The sequence below is a fragment of the Lacerta agilis genome, chromosome 14 (assembly GCF_009819535.1).
Source record: "Lacerta agilis isolate rLacAgi1 chromosome 14, rLacAgi1.pri, whole genome shotgun sequence".
Taxonomy (NCBI): domain Eukaryota; kingdom Metazoa; phylum Chordata; class Lepidosauria; order Squamata; family Lacertidae; genus Lacerta; species Lacerta agilis.
Window position 1 is genome coordinate 19162097 of NC_046325.1, and position 25224 is coordinate 19187320.

The 25224-nt window shown below is 45.8% G+C and overlaps 2 protein-coding genes across 3 annotated transcripts; one reads left to right on the top strand and one right to left on the bottom strand.

The window, feature by feature from the left end:
* The first annotated feature begins 3157 nt into the window (after positions 1-3157).
* Positions 3158-9241, top strand: SGF29 (SAGA complex associated factor 29). 2 transcript variants are annotated; one of them, XM_033170077.1, is made up of 10 exons: positions 3158-3311; positions 4223-4301; positions 4608-4683; positions 4869-4941; positions 5039-5103; positions 5521-5650; positions 5751-5897; positions 6453-6488; positions 6567-6729; positions 8011-9241. In XM_033170077.1, exons 2-10 carry the CDS (start codon positions 4227-4229, stop codon positions 8125-8127), a joined length of 882 nt encoding a protein of 293 aa, XP_033025968.1. In that variant the 5' UTR covers positions 3158-3311; positions 4223-4226; the 3' UTR covers positions 8128-9241. The 2 variants fall into 2 exon arrangements, with proteins under 2 accessions (XP_033025968.1, XP_033025969.1); XM_033170078.1 differs by lacking the exons at positions 3158-3311; positions 4223-4301 and adding an exon at positions 4320-4440.
* A 5980-nt stretch (positions 9242-15221) lies between these two features.
* LOC117058709 (sulfotransferase 1A1-like) lies at positions 15222-23676 on the bottom strand. The gene is made up of 9 exons (XM_033170047.1): positions 23552-23676; positions 22695-22843; positions 21302-21427; positions 21076-21173; positions 20510-20636; positions 19559-19653; positions 19068-19248; positions 17873-18007; positions 15222-15813 (listed from the first exon to the last, which is right to left on the bottom strand). Exons 2-8 carry the CDS (start codon positions 22840-22842, stop codon positions 17895-17897), a joined length of 888 nt encoding a protein of 295 aa, XP_033025938.1. The 5' UTR covers position 22843; positions 23552-23676; the 3' UTR covers positions 15222-15813; positions 17873-17894.
* Positions 23677-25224: the final 1548 nt, after the last annotated feature.

Consider the following 25224-nt stretch of genomic DNA (forward strand, 5'->3'; position numbering starts at 1 on the left):
ATTAACAACATTAAGGGGATGATTGTGGGCGGGCACAAGAAACAACACCCATCTCAGAATCAGCAGACACAGCAGTGTTTTTTAGAACAGAAGCGATTTGATTCTGTTTCAGATAAATAGTGGCCTAATCAGAAAACATGCATCACCTTCCTCGATGCCACTACCAAACCCACCACCCTCCCCTGGCTTGAGGGTTTTTTTTCATGGGAGCTCTGGTGTGGGTATTAGCAGTGAGAGTTCCAGTAAGCAGTCTGTATTTAACTGCCCCCATGCAAAATGACACAGCAATTGCTTCATTTTATTTTCATTTCCCCTTTTCTTCTTCCTAGCAGTAACCGTTTATTTTTCTGTGGGTGGGAAGAGAGACTCCAGAAGCTGCAGGGAGGAACCAATGTTTGTGTGTGTGCCATAAAACCACATTTTTGGGACACGGCCACACGTATTTCCATATGGTTGCACTTTTCAATTTTCTTCATGAAAGTCTAGCCTGACAATGCTTGCAGTGGAACTCAAAAGTCAGCATAACTATGAATGCTAGTTGTTCCTAATAAAACACCACTGTGCTGACTGCATTGCAAGGGTGGCTCACTTGTGGCTCTCCATGATGTTGGACTGCTAGATCCTATTGATCCTAGCCAGCATGGCCAATGAGCAGAGGTGATGGGAGTTGTAGTTCAGCAACATCTGGAGGGCACCAGGTTCTCTATCCCTGCACTGAAGCTTCACATAGAATTTCCAGATTGTACCTATCATAGAATCATAGAATTGTGCAGTTGGAAGAATTTCAACTAAAGCATCCATGACAGATGACCATCCAACCTCTGCTTAAAAACCTCTGAGGAGAGCCCACAACCTCCTGAGGGAGTCCATTCCACTGTCGAACAGCTCTTACTCTCATAAAGTTCTTCCTGTTTACTCAGAATCTCCTTCCTTTAAACTTGAATACATTGTTCGAATCCTACTTTCTGGAGTAGGAAAAACAAGCTTGCTTCATCTTCCTTATGAAAGCCCTTTAGATATTTGAAGATGGCAATTAGATCTCCTCTCAGACTCCTCTTTTCCAGGCTAAACCTACCCAGCCCCCTCAACCATTCCTTAAAAAGCTTGGTTTCCAGACCCTTGATCACCTTGGTCATCCTTGTCTATACACGTTCCAGCTTGTCAATATCCTTTTTTTGTCAATATCCTTCTTAAATTGTGGCACCCAGAACTGGACACAGTACTTCAGGTGTGGTCTCACAAAGGTAGAATAGAGCAGTGCTGTACACTTACTTCCCTTGATTGGGACACTGTACTTCTGTTGATGCAGAATATTACTAGCTTTCTTTGGCGCTGCATCACACTGTTGACTCAAGTTAAGCATGTGGTCTGCTAAGACTCCTAGATCCTATTCACATGCCCTACTGGCAGGTCAGGTGTCCCCCATCTTATATTTGTGCAGCTGGTATAAAATACCTCTTGCATTTCATGACCATGTGGCCTCACTGTTTAATTTTTTTACTCTAAACCCCAGTTGCTGCAGCCCCTATAACAGTATCTGTACAAAACTGCTAACAATAAAATCGTTGGTCTTCAAACGAAACTCTATGTTGTTTTTCCTGAAACAGCTGGTCCAATGGCTACCTGTAGATATCGCTAAAGCTAGGGGCATAGTTATCTTTTGAATCCCTTCCCCTGCAACTGTCAGTCCTGCTTTGCCAGTGCTGTACAATCTTATCTAGGATCAGCAGTCCTGGTTCAGTTTGTTCTCATTTGCTAGAAGGAAGCAGAGGAATTATTAACTACAGTCAGAAGGCAACATGGGGAGCATTCAGGGGGGAAACCTTGGTTGTGGCTACCATAGCAGAGAAAATTTGATCGGTTATCTTTTTCCATTAACCCTTTTTGGGTGCCATTTTTATGGTTTCTTGCCAGGATTTCCTTTTTCTTAAAGACACTAGGCATTCTAGCCATGCCCACCACATCTTCATAAATTGCTTGTGATTCAGATCAGGTATGCAAGTCTTTAAAGCATTTCCCTACAATGTATTTCTTTCGCTTTACTATTTGATGGGCTATGCTTCCTTTTTATACATGCCACAGTTTAGTTTCCCTTTTGTTCTGATGATAGTATGCTGATAATTGTTCACAGCTTTTGAGTTCATTTTTTAGGAGAAAGCGGGGCACAACTGCTTAAAGCAAACGAGTTTCCCCCTCCAAAGAAACGTCTCACTTTTTGCATTTAGCTTCCACCGCAACCCCCTTTTAAATACTGCAATCCCGTACATACTTGACAGTAAGTCTGACTGTTATCCAGTGGGGCTTACTTCAAAAGAAGCATGCGCAGGAGCAAAAACTTCTCTGTCCCCAAAATGAGCTCTTCCCCACCCTTCTTGAAAGAAAGAACAGCTTTAATGGCTCTGCTATGCGCGTGCGCTGCACTACCCTCGAAAAGCAGGATTTAAACAGCCCCAGCCCCATCATGCTTTGCATTAAATGCCGACGGAAGAGTAGACCCGGAGGCCTACGCCCCATGGCAATTACTACAACTCCCAGGAGGCCCTAGTGCAGAAAGTTTCTCATTGGCCTCAGTCCTCGTTCAAGAGAATAGGCAGAGGTTGATTTTCAAAGAGTTGCAGGCAGCAGCAAATTACAAAAAGAATCACTATCGACAGTGCTGTGGGCGTGGGGTGGGGAAATAATCACATGTAAGGGCAAAATATGATACAAGATAAAAGGTGACGTTTGCAGAAAGGGAAGGTTGGCAGTTGTATATACATTTTTATTAAATATTTCTGTTTTACAATTTAGAATACGCATTTAAACATCTTTAAAATATCAATGACTTCCCTTCTCTTTCCATGGTTCATTTTGCATATCATAAATCTCTGCATATTTTACAAAAACTAAACCATTTGGTATTCCATTATTACATTCATCATAAGGGAAGGGTGGCAGTTTGAAAGGGCAGTTCGCTTCTCGCCATCGGAAGATTAGTGGCCTAACTCAGAGAGAGTTTAATCCCGCATAAGTAGGACAGTCATCAGCAGCTCGCTCAAGCGAAATGAGCCGTGGCAGATAAAATGGACAATATCCCAATTCCCTCTTTTTGCTGGAACCCATATGGAAAGCACACGCGAACTTCCACTTAGCGCCGCAGTAATGACGGACGCACTCAAGAAACGTCACTGAAGCAATTCCCTACCACTGGCAACGGGGCAAGGCTTGCCGGGGTTTAGCATCCGGGAACTCGAGCAGGCAGTTCCCATTATGCCAGCAACAGTATGCGGGGATGTGCGGTAGAGCTTTCCTCGACGCGCAAACAGCAGAACGTATGTATGGCTTGACGCGTGTTCAGAATATGTTTAGTGCGTGCACCCGGGGCACGTGTGCGCACGCCGCTTATTCAGGCGCGCCTGCAGCAAATGTGATTCAAGGATACAGTAAGATCGCGCACTGTCAGGCCGCAAGGCATGTTGGGATTTTGTCCTCTGTTCGGTGGTGCCCGGCCGTGGTGCATGCCGGGAGCCTGGTTCTAAGCGGGGATTGTTATCTTTAGCTCTGGTGCAGCATGAGTGTCTGAAACCTAAATAAATGAGGAACAAAAAGAAGCCAATGTGATAGTAGATGGCCAATTAGTCTCAGATTTAACAAATGATTTATGCTGTTTCTTCAAAACAACAGATTTCTGCCAGCAAATAGTATTGAAAGTGGGATTGTGTATGACAGTCCACCAAAATCATCATGAATGAAGGACAGTTGGAGGGGCTCTTGAGTTAACATGGAATCATTCCCAACACATTATTCTGCATTCTACTGCAGAATAGAATCCCTTCATCTATAAACGTGTTTAGGGGGAAAACCCTGTTTTTTTACCACTCCGCTTTGCATAATTTCCCATATTAAGAGCTATTATTATCTTGATAGGTGCTGTTCATTGAGGTCACCCCAAGCACATTTGTTCTGTATCCTATGTGTAAGTGCCTCCCAACTCTACAATTCTATGGTTCTAGGGATAAACCTCTTCTGCAATCCTGAAAAAAACAGGTCCACATTTGTGACAGACAGTCAACAAGCCCTCAATCCCATTCACCCCTCCTCCCAACTCTTAAGGAAATCTATTAGCTTTGCTATATGTTGAAGAGCAGAATTTCCACAGAATGAAATAGTACAGTCAAGATAAAGCACAACATAGGAAATCAATTTTTGAGTTAATTTTTCTTTTCTTTTTTATTCCTTTCAGTAACATGGCTTTGGTATCAGCCGATTCCCGCATCGCTGAGCTCTTGGGAGAATTGCACCAGCTTATCAAGCAGACACAGGTAACATGGTAGCTTTCCTGGAATCTGAAGCGATAGGAAGTGAGTTGGGTCAGATAAAGAGAGTCTTCTTTGCTTGTGGATGTCCAGCACAGGAGAAGAAAGGGCCTCTCCAGCAGTTTCTTGGGATGGAAGGAACATGGTAATTGGTGGCTGCCATTTTGTTTTGATGCTGTGTCAAGCGTCTGTATCCTGGTGGAGGGACAGAATCTTGGTTTGAGTGTGGCAGGTTGGGTGAATATGGTCTGTGTATTAAAGTAGGTACTCTGTATGGCTGGTAAAGTAACCCATAAGCTCTTTCCTTCCTAGGAGGAACGATCAAGAAGTGAACACAACCTAGTCAACATCCAGAAAACGCACGAGAGAATGCAGACAGAAAACAAGAGTGAGTTGCGACTCCACTCCACTTTAAAACATCTGCTTTATACTCTCCAAGACCTCAGTTCTTTCCTGGTTTTTCTATTTTAGATACCACTAGACCAAAGGGCTAGGGATGAGGGAAGAATTGTGGGAGACTGAAACCTTGGCCTCCTGTTTACTTTCTCATCTCCCTGTCTGCCTCCCTCTCAGTTTCTCCATATTATCGGACCAAATTACGTGGCCTCTATACAACAGCCAAGGCTGATGCTGAAGCAGAATGCAAGTGAGTGCAGCTCAGTGTTATGTTTTAGTGGGGGTACTTTGGCTCCCTTAAGAAATTCCCATTGACTCTTGCGTGGGGTTTCTGCCTCCTTTTCTAGCATCCTGCGCAAGGACTTGGACAAGATTGCTGAAATTAAATCTCTTCTGGAAGAACGCCGCATAGGTGAGTGCTGCAAGGTCCCAAGAAGGCAAGATCAGTTGTATTGGGTGAATAGCTTTAGAGCTCTGGAGCAAACAGCTTCAAACCATCCCAGCGTAAGCCAACAACATTTTAACTAGCCAAGGGAGCAGGAGAAATAGAGGGCCGGCGGTATATGGCTTTCCAAGCTATTTCGTGGGCAACCTTTGGGTGAGTTTGATTTCCCTGAGCGGTGGTGTGGTTGAAATAAGTCAGCTGAGGGCCCTCTCCTCTCTCCAGGAAGGAAATGGGGAAGCCAGGGGCTAAAACAAAGGCATCTTGTCAGCCATTGTGAGAAAAAGATGCTGGACTAGATGGGCCATTGGCCTGATCCAGCAGGCTCTTAAGAGCTTCCTGGACACTAACCAAGCCCTCCTTGTGGTTTCCCTCTCCTCTTAACAGCTGCCAAGATTGCCGGCCTCTACAACGACTCGGAGCCGCCACGCAAAACCATGCGCCGCGGTGTGCTGATGACGCTCCTTCAGCAGTCAGCCATGACTCTTCCCTTGTGGATTGGGAAACCTGGAGAGAAGTGATTATTCAGGGGGCGCATGGTGGGTGCTGGGGACCTCTCCTGTGTGTTTATCCTTCAGCCCTCCTTACAGCCCCTTCTCTCTCCCTCTCCGCTGCAGACCTCCCCCTCTCTGTGGTGCCATCCCTGCCTCTAGCGACTACGTGGCCAAGCCAGGCGACAAAGTGGCTGCTCGTGTCAAGACGGTCGATGGAGACGAGCAGTGGATCTTGGCTGAGGCCGTGAGCTACAACCACGCTACCAACAAGTGAGTGTGTCTGGTAGATCTGGGGCTACAGGACTGTGCTAGAAGGCAGTCTGGGGTTCCATGTCCTTCAGTCAAAGGTAGCATTCAGTGTGATAACTCAAAAGCATGCAAGAATAGGTGTGTGAAAATGACTTTCTAACAGAGAAGATTGTGACTTCAGTAGCTGAATGAGATAAAATAAATTATCTAGGCATTCTGTATAACCTAATCAAAACAAAATATAAAATCAAAAAATCCTTCCAGTAGCACCTTAGATACCAACAACAAACTTAGTTGGTCTCTAAGGTGCTACTGGAAGGATTTTTTGATTTTATATTTTGTTTTGGCTACACGGCTACCTACCTGTAACTGTATAACCTAGGAGACCTTACCACAAAACCTGTGTTGCATTCATCGTGTTAGGTGCAGAAACATTTTCTAAAGAAGGTGGATCCTAACTTTCCCATGGACACTGCTTGGTGTCCATGGGAAAGTTGGAATCCACCTTCCATTTCCTTGTACAGCCATATGGTTTTGCTTACATTGAATTCTCACTTGCTGTGTTCTCTTCCCCAGGTATGAGGTGGATGACATTGACGAAGAAGGAAAAGAGTAAGTGAAGAAAATACTCTTGAAGGGGATGAGGGAATGTCAGATTTGCCCCCCTTAATCTCTGCTTCTTCTCTCCAGGCGCCACACCTTGAGCCGCCGCCGCATCATCCCCCTGCCCCAGTGGAAGGCCAACCCTGAAACAGACCCTGAGGCCTTGTTTCAGAAAGATCAGCTGGTCCTGGCCTTGTACCCACAAACTACCTGTTTCTACCGAGCACTTATCCACACTCCTCCACAGCGGGTAAGGAAGAAGCCACAGGACAGAGCAGCTGAGACTCCGACTCTTTCTCTCCCATTGGTCTTGCACTGTCTCCTTCAGGCCACCATAAAAACCACCTTGCCTGAACGAGACCCAAAAGTCCATTTAGCCTGGCATTCTGCTTCTGACAGAAATCAGCCTGAAAAACCCGTCTATCCCTTGATAGCCATCTCCAGCGGTTTGTTGTCAACATCTGGCTCTGAACATGAAAGTTTTGCTTCTTCTTGCTCTGACTAATAGCCACGGATAATAGGCCTACTGCCCATGAATTTTGTCTAAACTGTTTCGGAAGCCATCTAACATGCTTCCCACATATAAAGCTGCCTTATATGGTGTCAGTTCATTGTTCCATCTAAGCCGAGCAACGCCTGCTCTGACTGACAGCCGCTTTCTGCCAGAGGTCTTTCTGTTCTACTGCTATCCAAGCATTTGAAATGGAGATACTGGGGGACTGAGCTTAGGATCTTCTGCATGCAAACAGTGAGCACTGCTGCAGCTATAATGGTCTCATTTGGATGCAGGGCTAAACTATGGTTTGGCATTGTGTCCTAACCTCGTTACACTGTGGTTAGTCTTACTGAAACAAGCACTCTTCAAACCATGGTTGAATCCCACAGCCATTGCAAGGAGGAGAAAAGAGAGCTCGCCGGGGCTTGTTCGTGAAACACTGAACTGGAGTTCTACCCTGTTTCTCCTAAAATAAGACATAGCCATAAAATAAGCCATAGCAAGATTTCTATGCATTTGTGAAATATAAGCCGTTCCCCAAAAATAAGCCATAGTGACGCGGCACCTCCCATTAAAACAGCCTGGAGAGGCGTGGCTATGCAGCGTACCGATGCGACGCGGTTAAAATAAGACATCCCCTGAAAATAAGCCATACTGTGTTTTGTTGAGCGAAAAAAAATATAAGACGGTGTCTTATTTTAGGAGAAACACGGTAGTTGCATCCAAATGAACAGAATGCATGTGTTGCTATCATCTAGCACTTCCCCAATGTGGGGCTTCATCCTGTGTCCCCCCCTGCTTCCCACCGTGGGTCTTTGTGCCTGTGATTCTGTGAATCACAAGTGGTGGAAGATCCTGGGGCAGGGAATAAGCCCACTTTGACCAAGTCATCCTACAAAGTAGTTGATTAACATTGTTCTTAAAGTGAATTTCCTCTGGAATTAATCTGTTGAGGTCATGGGACCTGGGGCCTTTCCCTTCCGTGGGATAATGCATAACTTTCTCCTCTGCCGTCCCCGCCCCCCTCTCTCTCAGCCGCAGGACGATTACTCTGTGCTGTTTGAAGACACCAGCTATGCAGACGGCTACTCTCCGCCCCTCAATGTGGCTCAGCGCTATGTAGTGGCATGCAAAGAAACCAAGAAGAAGTGACAGCGCCCTCTGGTGGATGCCGGTGGCGTGGCATGGCGAGGGACCAGATCTCTCAAATGGACTGTTACAATTGCAGAAACTGATAGGTGCAGGAGGCAGGTTTCTTAATCCAGAGTAATATAGATCCCATGTCCTCTAACCACAACAGCACACTGCAGAGGGATGGAAATGTTTTACGTGAATTTTGTACTTGTGGGAATTACGGCAGAGCGTTTGACTTGTGGGCAAGCTTGGGCTTCAGACCAAATGGATCCAAGGCGTTGGATGATGAGCAGGGAGACCCCCAGCCATTGAAGCTCATTTGGTGTCCTTGGGCAACTCAGCATCTCAGCCTGGCCTATAATAATTTTTATAATAATAAAAATAATTTTATTACTGGTATTTATACCCTGCCCATCTGGCTGGGTTTCCCCAGCCACTCTGGGCGGCTATATCAGTGTTGGGAAACACAAAAAGAGAGGGTGAGGAAAGAGCCATGTTTGCTGCCCCAAATAAAAATGCCATTCACAAAATGATGGGTCTTGCAAGCCCAACAACATCAGTGTGGCTGGCTTTGGATTCAGAGCTTGGGATTGTGAGGGTTTTCTCTTCGTGGGGAGTGGGATATTAACATTTTCAGGCCTGGTGTCTTTACCAGCTTAAAATGCACCTAAGTCATTCTTGATTTGGTTCAAAACTGGTTTGGTGGGAAGCTCATCAAAATTTAGCAATTAATAAAGAACAGCAGGATAGTTGTGAACTGTGGCTGACGTCCTGTGTGGATGCTTTCCAGACCAGCGGTTGTGGTACACAGGATACAGACTGAGCAAGAGAGTGCCCACAGCCTCAGTCTCTCTCTGAGGCCCCACCCCTCTCCATCACCCGATTCCTTTCAGCCATAAAAGGCCCTTGTTCATCTCATTTTTGGCCTCTCCTGTGTGGCTGTGAACTTTGCCAGTAAATTTTAAGCTTGTTAAAAATTCATTTAATCTTTACAGGGTTTGCTGATTAACACTGTTAAACAGATCCGCCCAGCCACCGATAAAAACGCTGCCAAGACTTGAGTAGGGTTTTATACCTTTGCCTCAAGTTTGGTTCTTTCGCATTTTGTCGAATAAACAAGGTATTGTTACGAGTTTGTGGGTGCCGTACTCCTTTAATCCCTGGAATCCGGCAAGTGTTAAAACCTAATCCAGCCAGACTAGTCTGCAAAGGCAGGGGCTGTGGGAGATGCAATTGGGTGGAGCCCCTCCCTCAACTTGTGAGAAGGAATAAAAGTCAGAGTTGAGAGGAGTTAAATGTGAGCTAGAAGTTTTATGCAAAAGCGGCATCCTGGAACAGCAGAGAGCACCATCCAAGATCTCTGCTTGAATCCAAGGCTGTGGCTATAGCAGAAACAAGATGCTTTGAACCCCTCCATTGTAGGCTCAGGCTGTATATACCGTATGTGTAAATAAGCCATATAACACAAAGACACCACAGTCTCCCCAGAGCCTGATTTCAAAAGGAAACACGAACCCAGGGTAAGTGCCTGGAATCTTCAACCACTCAGAGATTGGGGTGGCACAAACACACTTCTGAGTTGAAGTACTTTCAAGTTCCCACCACAGCTCCAGTGACCATAAGATGATCCTCTAGGCTCCATCCCTCCTCAAGTCAAAAACTCCAGTAGTTCCTACCCCACTGAGCAAGCATTTTTAAAAATCGTGTTGGCCAATCCATTTGCTGGCGGAGGCCTCTGGCTATCTAGATTCTGGATTTCTCTATATTCTGCTGCTGGATGATTCAAGCTTCTTTTAGAGAGAGTCTGTCATACCCAAAGATGCTTATGTATGACAATTCTACAAGAGAGAGCGATGCAAATCCTACGTTTGCTAGTTGGTTCAGCATTTGAAAAATGTAAATGCTTTTTTTTTTTTTTTAAGGAAAGCAGCTTTCTTGCCCTTAAGGCTTAAAAAGTATTGTTGTGCACAGCCTCAGTCTTCAAGCAGTGCAAGATTCCAGACCAACCCTCTCCTCTCAACAAGGTTCTTCCAGGCGGCTGAAAAATCGCTCGTGAGAAATTTCGGCTCAGCTCTACTTTGCAACATCAAATTGTTTTCGAAATTGCCAAACCAAAGCCAGCCCAGGGGAGATTGTGTTGCTATTGTCTCCCTCTGGGTTCTTGAAGAAATGTGTGTGTGTGTGTGTGTGTGTGTGTGTGTGTGTGTGTGTGTCTCAAGATAAATAAATTGTCCAGTAGCACCTTAGAGACCAACTAAGTTTGTTCTGGGTTGTGTGTGTGTGTGTGTGTGTGTCTCAGTCTCACCCCCACCCTGATTTTCTACCAGGATCTGCTTCAGTCTGTCAACACTTAACGGGAGCCAAGAAAAGACAGCAGGCAAGAAACGCAAACAACCGCACCCCAAACTGCGAGTAGCTCTGCAGCAGGAGAGGGACAGAATAGGCTTGTGGAACCATCTTGTCTCTAGGGTGGCTGAGGGTTGGAGCATTTGGGATAGGGGAAGAAATTCACATTATCAGTTCACATTATCGGGTGAATCCACCTTATTTGCCCTTTCCAAAGCAATGAGCAAAGAGAGACAGCTGTCCTTCACACTTCTTTGAATTTTAGTGTGCAGTTCTCCAGCCAAGTCGTGTGTACAAAAATGCACATATGTCAGAATAACTCTAAAATCCATTTTATCTGGGAAAGTAGAAATATTGGGGAAAATATGTGTTGCAAAAATATTGGGGAAAATTCTGTTCGAAGAGGTGAAATTCACACTAAAATACCATACTAATTAATCTTCCTTTTTTTAAAAAAAATTGCAAGCTAATCTGGAGGACTGAATTTAAGAATGAGAAACTGAGCGGAACTGAAATTGAGGGATTTGCCCATCAAAGGATGTCCTTCCCCCTTCTGGAAGGATTGTCTGGTCCAAGTTGGATTCAAAAGATAAATAACCTTCAGAAGGGAAAGCAGAGCAGCATCAGAAGCCTTGAAGTGTCCCATCAACAGTTAACACCTGTGGAGTAAACAAAGGAGTCCCATAGCAGGTCACCTGGTCAAAAGCCACTTCCAAGCTGTTGCCATTTTTAGGTGGGCTTCAACTGCAGATTGGTAAATTCAGGCTGTGCAATTCAAGTGGATTTGGCGCTCTTATGTAACAACCTCCCTCAGAAAACAAATTAAGAAACTCAAGAGCAAAGTCAGCAAAGTGACAGGAAACCGCACTGGATAACAATTGCCTGATGCAATGTCCTATTAATTTCCCTGCAAACAAGTCAGAATCAATGCTCAATACTCTTTATAAGCACCCTGCAAACTTTGTGCAAAGAAATTAGGAGGGATACTCAACAGGTCGCCTGGAAGTGGCCATAGTGTTTTGGTGAGATGTGTTTCGTTTATATCTAAAATTACAGTGGTACCTCAGTTTATGAACTTAATCCGTTCCGGAAGTCAGTTCTTAAACCAAAACCGTTCTTAAACTGAGGCATGCTTTCCCTAATGAGGCCTCCCGCCGCCAGTGCCCTTCCACCATTCGGCTTCTGTTCTTAGACTGAGGTAAAGTTCGCAAACTGGGACACTACTTTCAGTTTTGTGGAGTTTGTAAATGGAATCGTTCGTAAACAGGCCTGTTCTTAAACTGAGGTATCACTGTATAGTAATCCTCCTTAAGATTGCATCAATGCCTATAAATTGTTGTTTAGTCGTTTAGTCATGTCCGGCTCTTCGTGACCCCAGGGACCAGAGCACACCAGGCACTCCTGTCTTCCACTGTTTCCTGCAGTTTGGTCAGACTCACATTGGTAGCTTCGAGAACACTGTCCAACCATCTCGTCCTCTGTCATCCCTTTCTCCTTGTGCCCTCAATCTTTCCCAACATCAGGGTCTTTTCCAGGGAGTCTTCTCTTCTCATGAGGTGGCCAAAGTACTGGAGCCTCAACTTCAGGATATGCCCTTCCAGTGAGCACTCAGGGCTGATTTCTTTAAGGATGGATAAGTTTGATCTTTTTGCAGTCTCAAGAGTCTCCTCCAGCACCATAATTCAAAAGCATCAATTCTATGGCGATCAGTCTTCTTTATGGTCCAGCTCTCACTTCCATACATTACTACTGGGAAAACCATAGCTTTAACTATACGGTGATGTCTCTGCTTTTTAAGATGCTGTCTAGGTTTGTCATTGCTTTTCTCCCAAGAAGCAGGCGTCTTTTAATTTAATGACTGCTATCACCATCTGCAGTGATCATGGAACCGAAGAAGGTAAAATCTCTCACTGCCTCCATTTCTTCCCCTTCTGTTTGCCAGGAGGTGATGGGACCAGTGGCCATGATCTTAGTTTTTTTGATGTTGAGCTTCAGACCATATTTTGCGCTTTCCTCTTTCACCCTCATTAAAAGGTTCTTTAATTCCTCCTCACTTTCTGCCATCAAGGTTGTGTCATCAGCATATCTGAGGTTGTTGATATTTCTTCCGGTAATCTTAATTCCGGTTTAGGATTCATCCAGTCCAGCCTGATGAATTCTGCATATAAGTTAAATAAGCAGGGAGGCAATATACATCCTTGTCGTACTCCTTTCCCAATTTTGAACCAATCAGTTGTTCCAGGTGGATCATGTTTAGTCAAAACTCTCCACTATGACCTGTCCATCTTGGATGGCCCTGCACGGCATAGCTCAGGGGTAGGCAACCTAAGGCCCATGGGCTGGATGTGGCCCAATCGCCTTCTCAATCTGGCCCATGGACAGTCCAGGAATCAGCACGTTTTTACATGAGTAGAATGTGTCCTTTTATTTAAAATGCATCTCTGGGTTATTTGTGGAGCCTGCCTGGTGTTTTTACATGTGTGCTTTTATTTAAAATGCATCTCTGGGTTATTTGTGGGGCATAGGAATTCATTCTTTCCTCCCCCAAAAAATATAGTCCAGCCCACCACATGGTCTGAGCCTGAGGTACAGTGGACCGGCCCACGGCTGAGAAAGGTGGCTGACCCCTGGCATAGCTCATAGCTTCTCTGAGTTATTCAAGCCCCTTCGCCATGACAAGGCAGTGATCCAAATTTTACTCATGCCCGTGTCCTCTCTTGAAACGATGTGTTTCCTCTTTTCTGGCAATGCATAAACAGACACCTATTTGTCGCTCAATTCCAATCATGGACTGTTTTGCTGAAAGGAGGTGGCTGACAGCCAGACTGAAGCGGAAATTGAGGCTTCCCACTGGAACAATCTTTCTGAGACTTCTCGATTTACTCAGACTTTTTTTTTTAATGTCTTTTCTGGGCCTGTTTCCATGCTTCTGGTATGTTTGATTGCTGTCCTGTGAAATACGTTGCAGTGTTGTTTTTTTGGTTATTTTTATTTATTTGGATTGCAATCCTATAATCAGCAACTTGGCATTAAGTTCCACTGAACTCAATGGGATTTAAAACTTCTGAACAGAAGCAAGAGGTTGTGTTGTTGTTAACTATTCATTATAAACTGTCCCGGGAAGTGTTGAAACAGAAGGGTGGGGGTGGCATTCAGCGCTTTCCACCAAATAAATATATGATGAAGTAAGGCGTATTGCAAAAGCACAGTATATTTCAATGTCACCTAACCGCCTCTGTACTTGCAACAAGTTTATGACTTTAAAAAAAAAAAAAAACCCCATCACATGTTGAAGCACATCATTGTAATCCTCAAAGGGGAAAATCCAGTAATCCTCTGGTGAATTCTTTGCATCATCTGATGGGAAGGGTGAAGTATTAAGGTAGTTCCAACCAAATCCTCTCAGATCATGTGCTGAAAACCGTAGCTCTAAAACTTAGCAGAGGGCCAAAACAGGGTGTGAGATCAGTTGTTTCCCTACACGTACGCTTTGAAACAGCCTATTTGCCCCCCTCCTCAATTTTGACTGAAGCTATATCTCTGAGGGGAGCAGAGGGGAATAAGACAGTTGCAGTTCCTATCTGTGCTCCTCCTCACCCCCATTGTAGACCATAGAGGTCCATGGAAAATTGGGTAGGAACAGACTACCGGTAAATATTTCCTCCTCTGCCTGCCACTGCTTTGATCAAAACCCAAGACCATCCCATTGGCACCCACTTTATGAAAGTGTGTGGTGAGATCTCCTACATCAAATCTGTTCTTGCAGGTCCTCAGCTTCATCTGAAAGCCCACATCAAGTTCAATTCCAGCTCTGCAGTATACCGGTCTGCTAACTCATTTTCAACCTCCTAGCAGGATTCCACACACCCCTTCTCTCTCTCTCTCGCCCCCCCTCTCTCTCACACACCCCTTAAATTCCATTTCTCAATAATCAAGATCACAGCAGGGTGGCCATGTGTCCTACATTAGAGAGGGAACCCTCTATTTTTCTCTATTTGAATAGCTGCTGGGTCCAAGTCTGATGTAAATATTATTTATTTCATAACATTTACAAACCTTACTAATCCTTTGCTTTTTCTTTACAGGGCCATTTAGATGAATGCAACTGGTGTGCTGTTTCTGACTTTCTACACTAGTGTCTGTTTAATCCATAGCTTCCTTAAGTTTTCCCCACACTGAAGTTAATGGTTTAATTAGGGGGTTATGTTTTGCTGCCTGTGTACGTGTTTCAACAGCCTTTGAATAGTTTTGATGGAATACAATATTTAAAGTATTATTTAAAAAACTAAAAAGTTTGGCAATGCTTAGTGCTCTAAGGCTGTTTCAGTGTGAGGCGGTTAGTGCCGTTGGTGCTGGGTTTTGTTTCTTGTTACGCTCATTCCCCAAATGAAAGTAGGAAGAGCAGAAGGCAGGGAAATTCAGCTCATCGGACTCCTTTGCCCCTTGGGGTGCTCAGCAGTCCAATTTACAGAGCACCACCTACTTGGAGGAAACATAGGTTCTGGCTGGAAGGCTGCAGTTCTCTCAGGGTACGATGATAATTATTTCCAGATGAAACTGCACGTTCCAGATGTCTGGCTTCATGTGCTTTTTCTTGATTTTAGCCATCAGCTCAAAGATATACCTACGTACTTACCCTTGAAACTTTGCTTAGAGAAGGAAGGTCCCACAAAGCTCATTCGGCCTAACCCCCTGCTGATGCAGGAAATCATTTGCTAACACTCAATACTAATGTTGTTAAATTAATAAAGGACGAGAATGAGAAAGCTTTTCAATAAAGGTATTTATTATTGGTGGGAATACGAGATATGAGCAGAGTATAAACCTGATGATTTAGGACGTGTTTTTTTAAGTGCACATCGTGCACTTTGCTTAAGTAATGCAAAATATATGTCTTTGCTAAAATTCTATAAAAAGTGGGCTTCTTTGAGACCAGGTCGTTCTATTTTTAAAAAGCCTCTCCAGGGTCAAAGCAGGACATAGAGAGGAGAGAGAGAGAGAGAGAGAGAGGAAAAAAGAGAGACGTTCCTTTTGGAATGTAACAACCAGATTTTCTTGAACTCTTTCCCGCATCTGCTGTCTAGGAAGGGAGGTCAAGGATTCACAGCCTACTGAGCTATAAATTGAGCTGAACATTAGTTTGTGTTTGTTGTTCTAGACAGGCTGATAAGAATTGACAGCCCCAAAGCTACACAGTGGCTGGAAAAACTACATTGCAGCACTTTGGGAAACGGGCTGTTTCCTGAAGGGGTCATGAAGGCATCTTGGCTTGATCTTCATCTTCACAGCATCAAGGCACATGGTGGCATCTTCCAGAGACAACATGGGGTGTTCTCCTGGTGCCAAACAGTTTACAATCTAAAACAAACAATGGGGAGAGCAAGGGAGGGAATGATATGGGCAGATGCCATCGCACTCATATCCATACCATTTAAAAGGGCACTTGTTGCCCCAAAGAACTCTGGGAACTGTAGTTTAATCCTCTCAGAGCACTCTTGGTAAACTACAGTTCCCAGGACACTTGCGGGGGGGGGGAGTCATATGCTTTAAATGTTGGTGGGGATGTAGCTGTAGTTGAAGATTTGTTACAGTAGGGAATGAAGATTTATGAGGATATAACAAAGGCCCCAAAGGAAATATGGGTTTTGAAGGAAGGGGAAATAGTGCCAGCTCCAGATTTTGCAGGTACAATATATTTACAAGGCCCCCTCCTTGAATGAGCCCACCTGCTCATTTTCACGGCTGTTGCTGTTCTCCATTCACTAGTCCTCTTTCTCTGGGCGCTGCTCAAGCCACACAACTGCCCAGAGGGAGCAGGTAAGGGAGTGTAGCCTGCTGTCTCTCCTTGTTGGGGGAGCGGGTGGCGCTGTGGTGTAAACCACTGAGCCTCTTGGGCTTGCTGATTGGAAGGTCGGCAGTTCAAATCTGTGCAACGGGGTGAGCTCCCATTACTCTGTCCCAGCTTCTGCCACCCAAGCAATTTAAAAGCACACCAGTACAAGTAGATAAATAGGTACTGGTGTGGTGGGAAGGTAAACAGTGTTTCTGTGAGCTCTGGAGTCCTGTTGCTCCAGAAACGGTTTAGTCATGCTGGCCACGTGACCCAGAAAGCTGTGGACAAACACTGGCTCCCTTGGCCTGAAAGCGAGATGAGTACCACACCTCATAGTCGCCTTTGACTGGACTTAACTGTCCAGAGGTCCTTTAAAGGTAAAGGTAAAGGGACCCCTGACCATTAGGTCCAGTTGTGGATGACTCTGGGGTTGTAGTGCTCATCTCGCTCTATAGACCGAGGGAGCCGGCGTACAGCTTCCGGGTCATGTGGCCAGCATGACTAAGCTGCTTCTGATGAACCAGAGCAGCACATGGAAACGCCATTTACCTTCCCGCCAGAGCGGTACCTATTTATCTACTTGCACTTTGAAGTGCTTTCGAAATGTGAGGTTGGCAGGAGCAGGGACCGAGCAACAGGAGCTCACCCCGTCGCAGGGATTCGAACCGCTGACCTTCTGATCGGCAAGCCCTAGACACTGTGGTTTAACCCACAGCACCACCAGCGTCCCTCAGAGGTACTTTACCTTTTAACCTTCTCCTTGTTCCTGGCACTACTCACTTGCTAAGAGGGGACAACTGAATGGGCAGCAATGGCAAGGAGAAGCAGCACCAATGCAAGAGGCTCCAAGGAGTGGCAGTGAGCCCTTTGCTGGGGTATGACCCTCAGGAAGTACCCAACTATGTTGACCTCTGACACCAGGACTGAGATTTTGGGAATGGGTGAACCGATGAATCCTGAGGAAAATAGAAAGTGTTCTCTCTCTCTCTCTCTCTCTCTCTCTCTCTCTCTCACACACACACACACACACACACACACACACACACACGGCTCTGCTACACCAGTGCTACCGGTATTTTTCAGTGGGATTCAATCATATACCAACAAATACAGGTTGCACCATTATAGTTAATTAGGCAGTTTCGAACAACAAAACCACTTATCCAAAGATCAGACTTTTGCAATATGAAAAGTAATACAGAAATCCACTTTTTGTAGTAAGAAAAGTGATGGGAAGTGCAGAATAACACTTGGTTTGACACAGGATCGTCTAACCTCTCTGCAAACAAATCAGCACAAATGCTCAATAAACAGGTCTTCTGGAAGTGTCTACCTAAACACCAGCAGGGAACGTCAAGGCAGAGTTGTCCGCTAGGGAGAAAGCTAGCTAGTATTGTGCATGCTCAGGAGCATTTGTGGACATGGGAGAGAATCCAAGAATCACGGCTTCCATATTTTGTCTCTTTTCTATTAACTCACCTGAAGATCTGTTCGTCAGACAAGAAACCCCGTGGGAGGAATTGATATTAAGAATCTGAAGCAAAGGTAGTAGATTCCATAGAATGGGAATAAAAGGAGACTCACCCGAAAAGGGAAGTCAGAGAGATCAAATCTCTGTCCGGAAGTGCAGGGTCGTTCCTTCCATCTGCCTCTTGTAATCAGCATCAAAGCGCTCGTTTTGAGCCACTGTGAACTTGTTCTTCCAATCGCCAGTGATTCCTGGGTTGAAATGGGAGTCAAGACACTGGCAATTAAAGAGGGACAAGATAGACATGAACATTACTACCTAAAGACCTGTCAAATATGATGGATAAAAGAGGAATGGGGAGTTCCTGTTCCTGTCCTTTCCACCCCGTACTCCATGCAGCAACACGCAGTTGCAGATTCCACTTGTTTGGATTTTTAAAACAAAAAAATAAATAGGATTTTCAATAATAAATAAATACATAAGTAGAGGAAGTGATTTGTGATGATGTGATGACGATGACAGTGGTGATGCCCACTCCTTCAGCCCTATGATGCCTCAAGACCTCTTCTGAGCAATAGTATTGTTATGAGTTTGTGAGTGCCAGACACCTATAATCCTAGCAAGTATTAAAAGCTAATCAAACCAGGCTAGCTTCCTGATGAAGTAACCATCTGGCTGATGGATCATTAAGAGAACAAAGGAAAAGTGGTTTGTGCTAGACAGCAAATGGGCAGGCCCCTTCTCCAGCTCTTAGAGTTAGAAGGACAAAGCCTGAGATTGGGGGGCCGGATTTGCTGTGATGTGACCTGGAGGAAAAAGCTGCAGGCTGGAAAGGCAGAGAGAGAGAGTCATGGCTGATTTCTGCTTGAATCCAAGCCTGTGGCTGTGGTAGAAACAATACCCTTTTGAGGTAGCGATGCTGTGAACCCCTCCATCGCAGGCTCAGGTTGTATATACAGTGGTACCTCGGGTTGTGCACTTGATTCGTTCCAGGGTGCCATTTGCACCCCGAACAGTGTGCAACCCGGGTGGCGCTTCTGCACATGTGTGGACCGCATGGACATGCGAGAAGCGTCCGCGCTTCGTGTTGCACTTCCGGGTTAGCGGAGTACGCAACCTGAACGTACGCAACACGGAGCATGCGCAACCCGGGGTATTACTGTATGTGTAAATAAACCATATTTCATAAAGATACCACAGTCTCCGCTGTGCCTCATTTCCAAAAGGAAACACAGACCCTGGGTGAACCCCTGGGACCCCTGGAATCTCAGCTCTCTTCAGCCCATCCCTCCAGGTGTCAGTGCAGCTTACCTTTCCTCATGAAAGGGGAGATACTGTGGTCCATAATCGTGGCGGGGATGCTTGTGTAATTGACCATTTGGTTCTGGCGCATCTCTTTGAAGGAGGTGTGGTGAGCAATCTTCTCGACCAGGCGGTCATCAGGGGGCCTCTCCAGGAATTCCATTACTTTTCGGATCTCCCGTTGAGGATTCTATAAGATAAACAATGATCAGGGGTTGAAGCTGGGGGACTTGGGTTGGGAAAGGGAGGCAGGGGAGAAGGATGCAGTGTGCAGAATGGCAATGCCCAGGTGGACCTCCCGATCTCCCAACCTGGGAACCGTCATTTCGTCTGGTGCACCTCTTGAACGTGGCCAATGATGCTCCAGCCCTCTAGAGACCACAGTTCCTTCTGACACACTGCATGCATGCGTGATACATTCTATATGTGCTATGTTTACACTTCGAACATTTTGGTGGCTTTGTCTGAAAGGGTTATACTGGGAGGGGTGGGAACCTTGCCTCTTTCAAGTCTTCATAGAAAAGGTAGAGCATCTTATGTTCATTCCTCTTGTCCCACCAGCCTTTGACATGGTCATACCAGGATCCAAAAGAGACTGAGGAGAGAGGGATTATGGGCTTCCGTGAGAACCTTTCTAGAAACAAGGAAATTCTGGCCTCTGCTGGGTAAAGGCTGCAACTCAGTACTATAGCTCCCCCCCCCTTTTTTTTGGACTGCAACACCCATCTTCCCTGACCATTAGTCAGGACAGCTGGGGCTGATGGAAGTGGTAATCTAAAACACGGCACATTCTTCACACCCGTAAAGTTCAAGGTTCCATCTTCAGAACTGGGGAAAGTCTGACAGACACCTTGAAGACCTGCTGTCAGTCAGGTTATCATGATCTGACTCAATATAAGGGAGCTTCATCATTTGTTGATCTCATTCTACCGCTACCTGCCCAGAAGGAATGAGAAGCCAGAGGAGCAATGCCCGGATATGAACCCTCACACTCACAAGAAGAAGAGTTTGGATTTGATATCCCGCTTTTCACTACCCGAAGGAGTCTCAAACCGGCTAACATTCTCCTTTCCCTTCCTCCCCCACAACAAACACTCTGTGAGGTGAGTGGGGCTGAGAGACTTCAAAGAAGTGCGACTAGCCCAAGGTCACCCAGCAGCTGCATGTGGAGGAGCGGAGACACGAACCTGGTTCACCAGATTATGAGTCTACCACTCTTAACCACTACACCACACTGGCTCTCCATAAAGCTCCTCCACAAAGCTCCTCCAGATCAGGTAATATCTATGTAAAACACTTGCTCATGATTCCATACGGAATTTCATAATTTCTATATTGTCTGTATAGCAGGTGGGTCCAATAACATCTAGAAGATCACAAGTTTTCTGTCCTTGGCTTTCAGGGCCATTGTCCTTGCCTTCTGCCTCTGCCTCATCTCCCACAGTCCTTACTGTCTCCAGCCATAAACTTCTCCAGGAATTCGTCCCACGTTCCCGGATCAGGATGCACTTTTGCCATTTGGTAGAAGTAATAATACGAGACAGCCACGTCTTTGGCGTTTCTGGCCACGTAGATCATCTGTAGCGCAGAAAGTAGCATGCAGATTAAATGGATGATCGGCATAATTTATTCCGCTTCTGCCAGTCAGGCAGAAGGTCAAGGGGCAATGCAAAGGTTTTGAAACCGCTCCCCTTGGCCACTACAAAATGCTGCAAAACCCTTCCTTACCTCTGGTTTTTAAATTTTTACATTGCCCATAGATTTTCAAGCCTGTTTTCATATGGACTAGTAACTTAGATATTTTTTTAATAAAGTATTTACCGGTAAGTATCTTTCATATATAGACTAGAAACTTAGATTCGTTTTTTGAAAACAGTAACCTTCTTCTGCATAGAATACATAGCCCTGCTGGCAACTTTGTGATCCTCCTTTCAGATTAACCCTCCAGCCACTTTCTTCCACAGTGACCTCTTTCAGATCCCGCCCTTGCTAGAGTCAGGTGTCCACGCCCTCTCACCTTGCAATCCGTTTCCCAGAATGATTTTGGAAGCAATTGCACCGGAAGGTGTGTTTTAATTAGACACGGCCGAGGTGCTTTTCTGAGCAGATCAATGCCTGGAGGGAGGGAGGAAACAGAAGTCAATAGAGAGGCTTCTCCTCTCTCCATCTTTCACGAGCTGTCCCCACAGCATACCTTAGGGCGAGGGACTCCTGGATTGCTGGGCTTGTGGGGGTGTTTTTACCTTTGGGAACTCCTTCGACAGCAAACTCCAAGAAAGGGACTCGCTGGTAGATGGGTTCGTGGCTGCATTTCTCCACGTTGCCTTCTTTATAGATCAGGTCTATGACCTGGCTCACCCAGGTAGTTCCTGAAAGGGCATGAAGGGGTGTTTTGCATAAATTCTCGATTGCAGTGCAGTTAGGGAAACCCAAGGCTGAGTCTGCATACATTTAAAGCACATGCGAACTACGTTTCCCACTCCTCATATAATTCTGGGAGCTGTAGTTTGTTAAGGGTTTCTGGGCATTGTAACTTTGTAATGGGTCAATTACATTCACCAGAACTCTTTAAGGGGGCGGGGCAGTGCTTTAAACGTATGTATGCCCCCTGAGGGTACATATACAGTGGTACCTCAGTTTAAGAACAGTCCTATTTGGTTTACAAACTCCGCAAAACCGGAAGTATTGTCCCGGATTGAGAACTTTACCTTGGTCTAAGAAAGGAATCCAAATGGTGGAAGGGAACCGGCGGCGGGAGGCCTCATTAGGGAAAGCGTGCCTCGGTTTAAGAACAGTTTCGGTTTAAGAACGGACTTCCAGAGCAGATCAAGTTCGTAAACTGAGGTACCACTGTACACCATACACTCATGGCTGTAGCCAGGGTGGGGACAGCTGCCCTCCAAATCAAGTAAATAAATAGAAATACTTAACTAACTGACTAATTGCATCACAGATATCTTGGTTCTCCCCCCCCCAGCATAAAGCATGCCCCCCCACTAAAATAAATCCCATGCATACAGGTAAAGTACATATCCTCCCCCCCCAAAGAAGTCTGGGAACTGTGTGGTGGCAGATTGGCGCGGGGGGGGGGAGGGAGGAGGAGGAGTCCTGTTTTAACTATTTATTTGTGCTTTTATCTCATGTTTTAATCTTATGAACCGCCCAGAGATCTTATTATATAAATCTAATAAATAAAATAATTCTTGGTGTAAGGATTATTAGAGATATATTGCAACCGTAATATGGCACTCTGCGCGAGCCCAAAATTTGCCCCGGCTCTCCAATGGATCTCCTCTATTTTGTTGCCCCGCCTGCACAAACCTAAACCCAGCACTGACAACAACTGCACAGCCATGTCCCTGTTTTCACCAGGGAAATTACTTGCTTCCATCCCACCTCGACAACCGGCATATTTGTACAGCCACAAGTCTGCAAAGAACCTGGTCCCTTTTAAGCTGTCTTGGAATCCTTTGCTATTTGGAGGCCGTGTTAGACAGTGTACCATTTTTCACAGAAACCCAGAATTGTGGAGTTGGGAAGGGACCCAATGAGCCATTTCAGTACAAGACCCTGCAAATGCAGGCATCGCAACTTTCCTTCCCATTGAGTGGGACGCAGCCCAAGACATTAACTCACCAGACTTTGGATACGTGGAGATCAGCAAGTCCCCCGGATGAACTTGGAAGTCCTTCACCTCTTCCAAGACATCAGCAAACGTCTTGATCATGCCAACCCCCTGGACGTAAACCAGCGGCGGGCGCTCCGGCTCTGCATAGGGCTTCATCCTGGCAGAAAAAAGGGGGTTAAAGCGAAGTCGTGGGAAGCTTGCACCCTTGGGCAGAGTGAGTGCCCCCCCCCCAAATGCTGGACGGCGCCTCCCTCCCCCCGCATGCAAGGAAGGTGTACAATACATGAGTGGAATCTGAGCTTGAAATTCAACCAAACGTTATGCAACATACATCTGGCATGCATTACCTTCCCCTTTGATCGGAGTTGGCAGGGATTTCATTCTGAGGCTGGGCTGAATAATAGGATCAGATAATTGCAAGGAACTGGGATTTCACTGCGAGGGAACTGAAATGTCCGCTGAAGAAAAGGGAAAGTCTCACCCCATCCCTAATCCTTATTTGCCACCTGCAAGCAAATCAATTTGTCCTCTCTGTGCCCTTTTTCGACGGTCAGGGCGGACCAGGATTAAAAAAAACAGCCTCACAATCCCATCCCTTTCTACAACTCCTCCTGAGTTCAGTCGGTCTTTCTGCCTGGGAAATGGGTCGACGGGGATTGAAGCCTGCATGCAGGAAAATAAGACCCAGGCTCTCGCTCCCTCTCAGCCTTGAATACTAGTCGTCCACCAGGATACTAGACGGTCTTGTTCTGCCCTCATCATCCCAGGGAGACCAGGAGTCCTGCCTGCCTTGTGCCCTGACAGCTCCCCGCTCCTCCACTGCCCATAGTCCGGAGGCAGCTCAGCTTCCGCGGGTGTCGCTTACCTTGATCTTGAGGCGCTGGTGATGGTTCGGCGGCTGGCGCTGATTTGGGAGCTGAAGCGCTCCCGAATCCGGTTTGTGGGGCGTGGACCAGGAATGGGCGGAGAAGATTATTTCGGGGTGGGACAGTGGAGAGCTGGTGGCTTTGCCGAGGTGCCGCTGCGATCATCAAGGCAACCCTTCTGCTTCAGCAAAGAAGAGGGAAGGGTTTTCATTGTGAAACATTAAATATATATGGCAATCTTTGATGCTGGGAATTCCTACATCATCATCCCCCCCCCCAGAAAAAAAACACGAACCCAAAACAGTGCTGGCATCCCGACCAAGGCTTAAAGGTTGTGTTCAAGCACGGTGGATTAACGGAGTGCTGCCTCTTTAAGAGCGACCCAGACCCAGACCCCCAACTGCCCTCTCTTCGCTTAGCCCAAGAGAGAATATAGATCCCTCTTCCAGGTATCTGTTCGGAAGGCTGCCAGTGATCTTATGCAACAAACCTGTTAAGTAACCTGCCCCTTCAGAGTCACGGTTCAACAGCCAACATAGTTTGGGTTGGGCTTTCCCACTCATTTCTGTAGGAACGTTTATATATAATATAGCAGGGTTAAACTTTTCCTTATTTGAATTTACACAGCAGCAAGCGGATTGCTGACTAGTTTGAGTCCATTTAATAATTACGTCTTCTACCTTCCTGGGCTCCATAATCGCTGCAGATGGTGATGACAGCAGTCACGAAATTAAAAGACGCCTGCTTCTTGGGAGGAAAGCAATGACAAACCTAGACAGCATCTTAAAAAGCAGAGACATCACCTTGCCGACAAAAGGTCCGTATAGTTAAAGCTATGGTTTCCCCAGTAGTAATGTATGGAAGTGAGAGCTGGACCATCAAGAAGACTGATCGCCAAAGAATTGATGCTTTTGAATTATGGTGCTGGAGGAGACTCTTGAGAGTCCCATGGACTGCAAAAAGATCAAACTTATCCATCCTTAAAGAAATCAGCCCTGAGTGCTCACTGGAAGGGCAGATCCTGAAGTTGAGGCTCCAGTACTTTGGCCACCTCATGAGAAGAGAAGACTCCCTGGAAAAGACCCTGATGTTGGGAAAGATGGAGGGCACAAGGAGAAGGGGACGACAGAGGATGAGATGGTTGGAGTCGGACAGTGTTCTTGAAGCGACTGGCATGAGTTTGGCCAAACTGCTGGAGGCAGTGGAGGATAGGGGTGCCTGGCGTGCTCTGGTCCATGGGGTCACGAAGAGTCGGACACGACTAAATGACTGAACAACAACACCTTCCTGCCTTCTTGGTTGTTAATCCCTTTTGTCCCTCTTAAAAGAAAAATACACATGAATCTGAAGGATAACAAAATAAACTAGTTTACTGTCAGATTCATGGAGTACATACTTAGGTTACAAAAGACATAAACTATATATTAGATATTAGTGAGTCCTAAAAAGACTCCATCAGAGCATTTAGCCTACTACTTAAAACTTCTATCAGCAGCAGCCTAACCGACCAATGGACCAACCTGAATGTCACATAGAGGCATTTAGTCCTCTCTTAGAATGTTGGATTTGACTGACATATCCTACAATTCCTACAGGGGGGAAAAACTCTGCACATGCTCAGGAGGACAACTTTGCATGTTCTCACCTATCAGTGAGGACTGAAAATGGACTC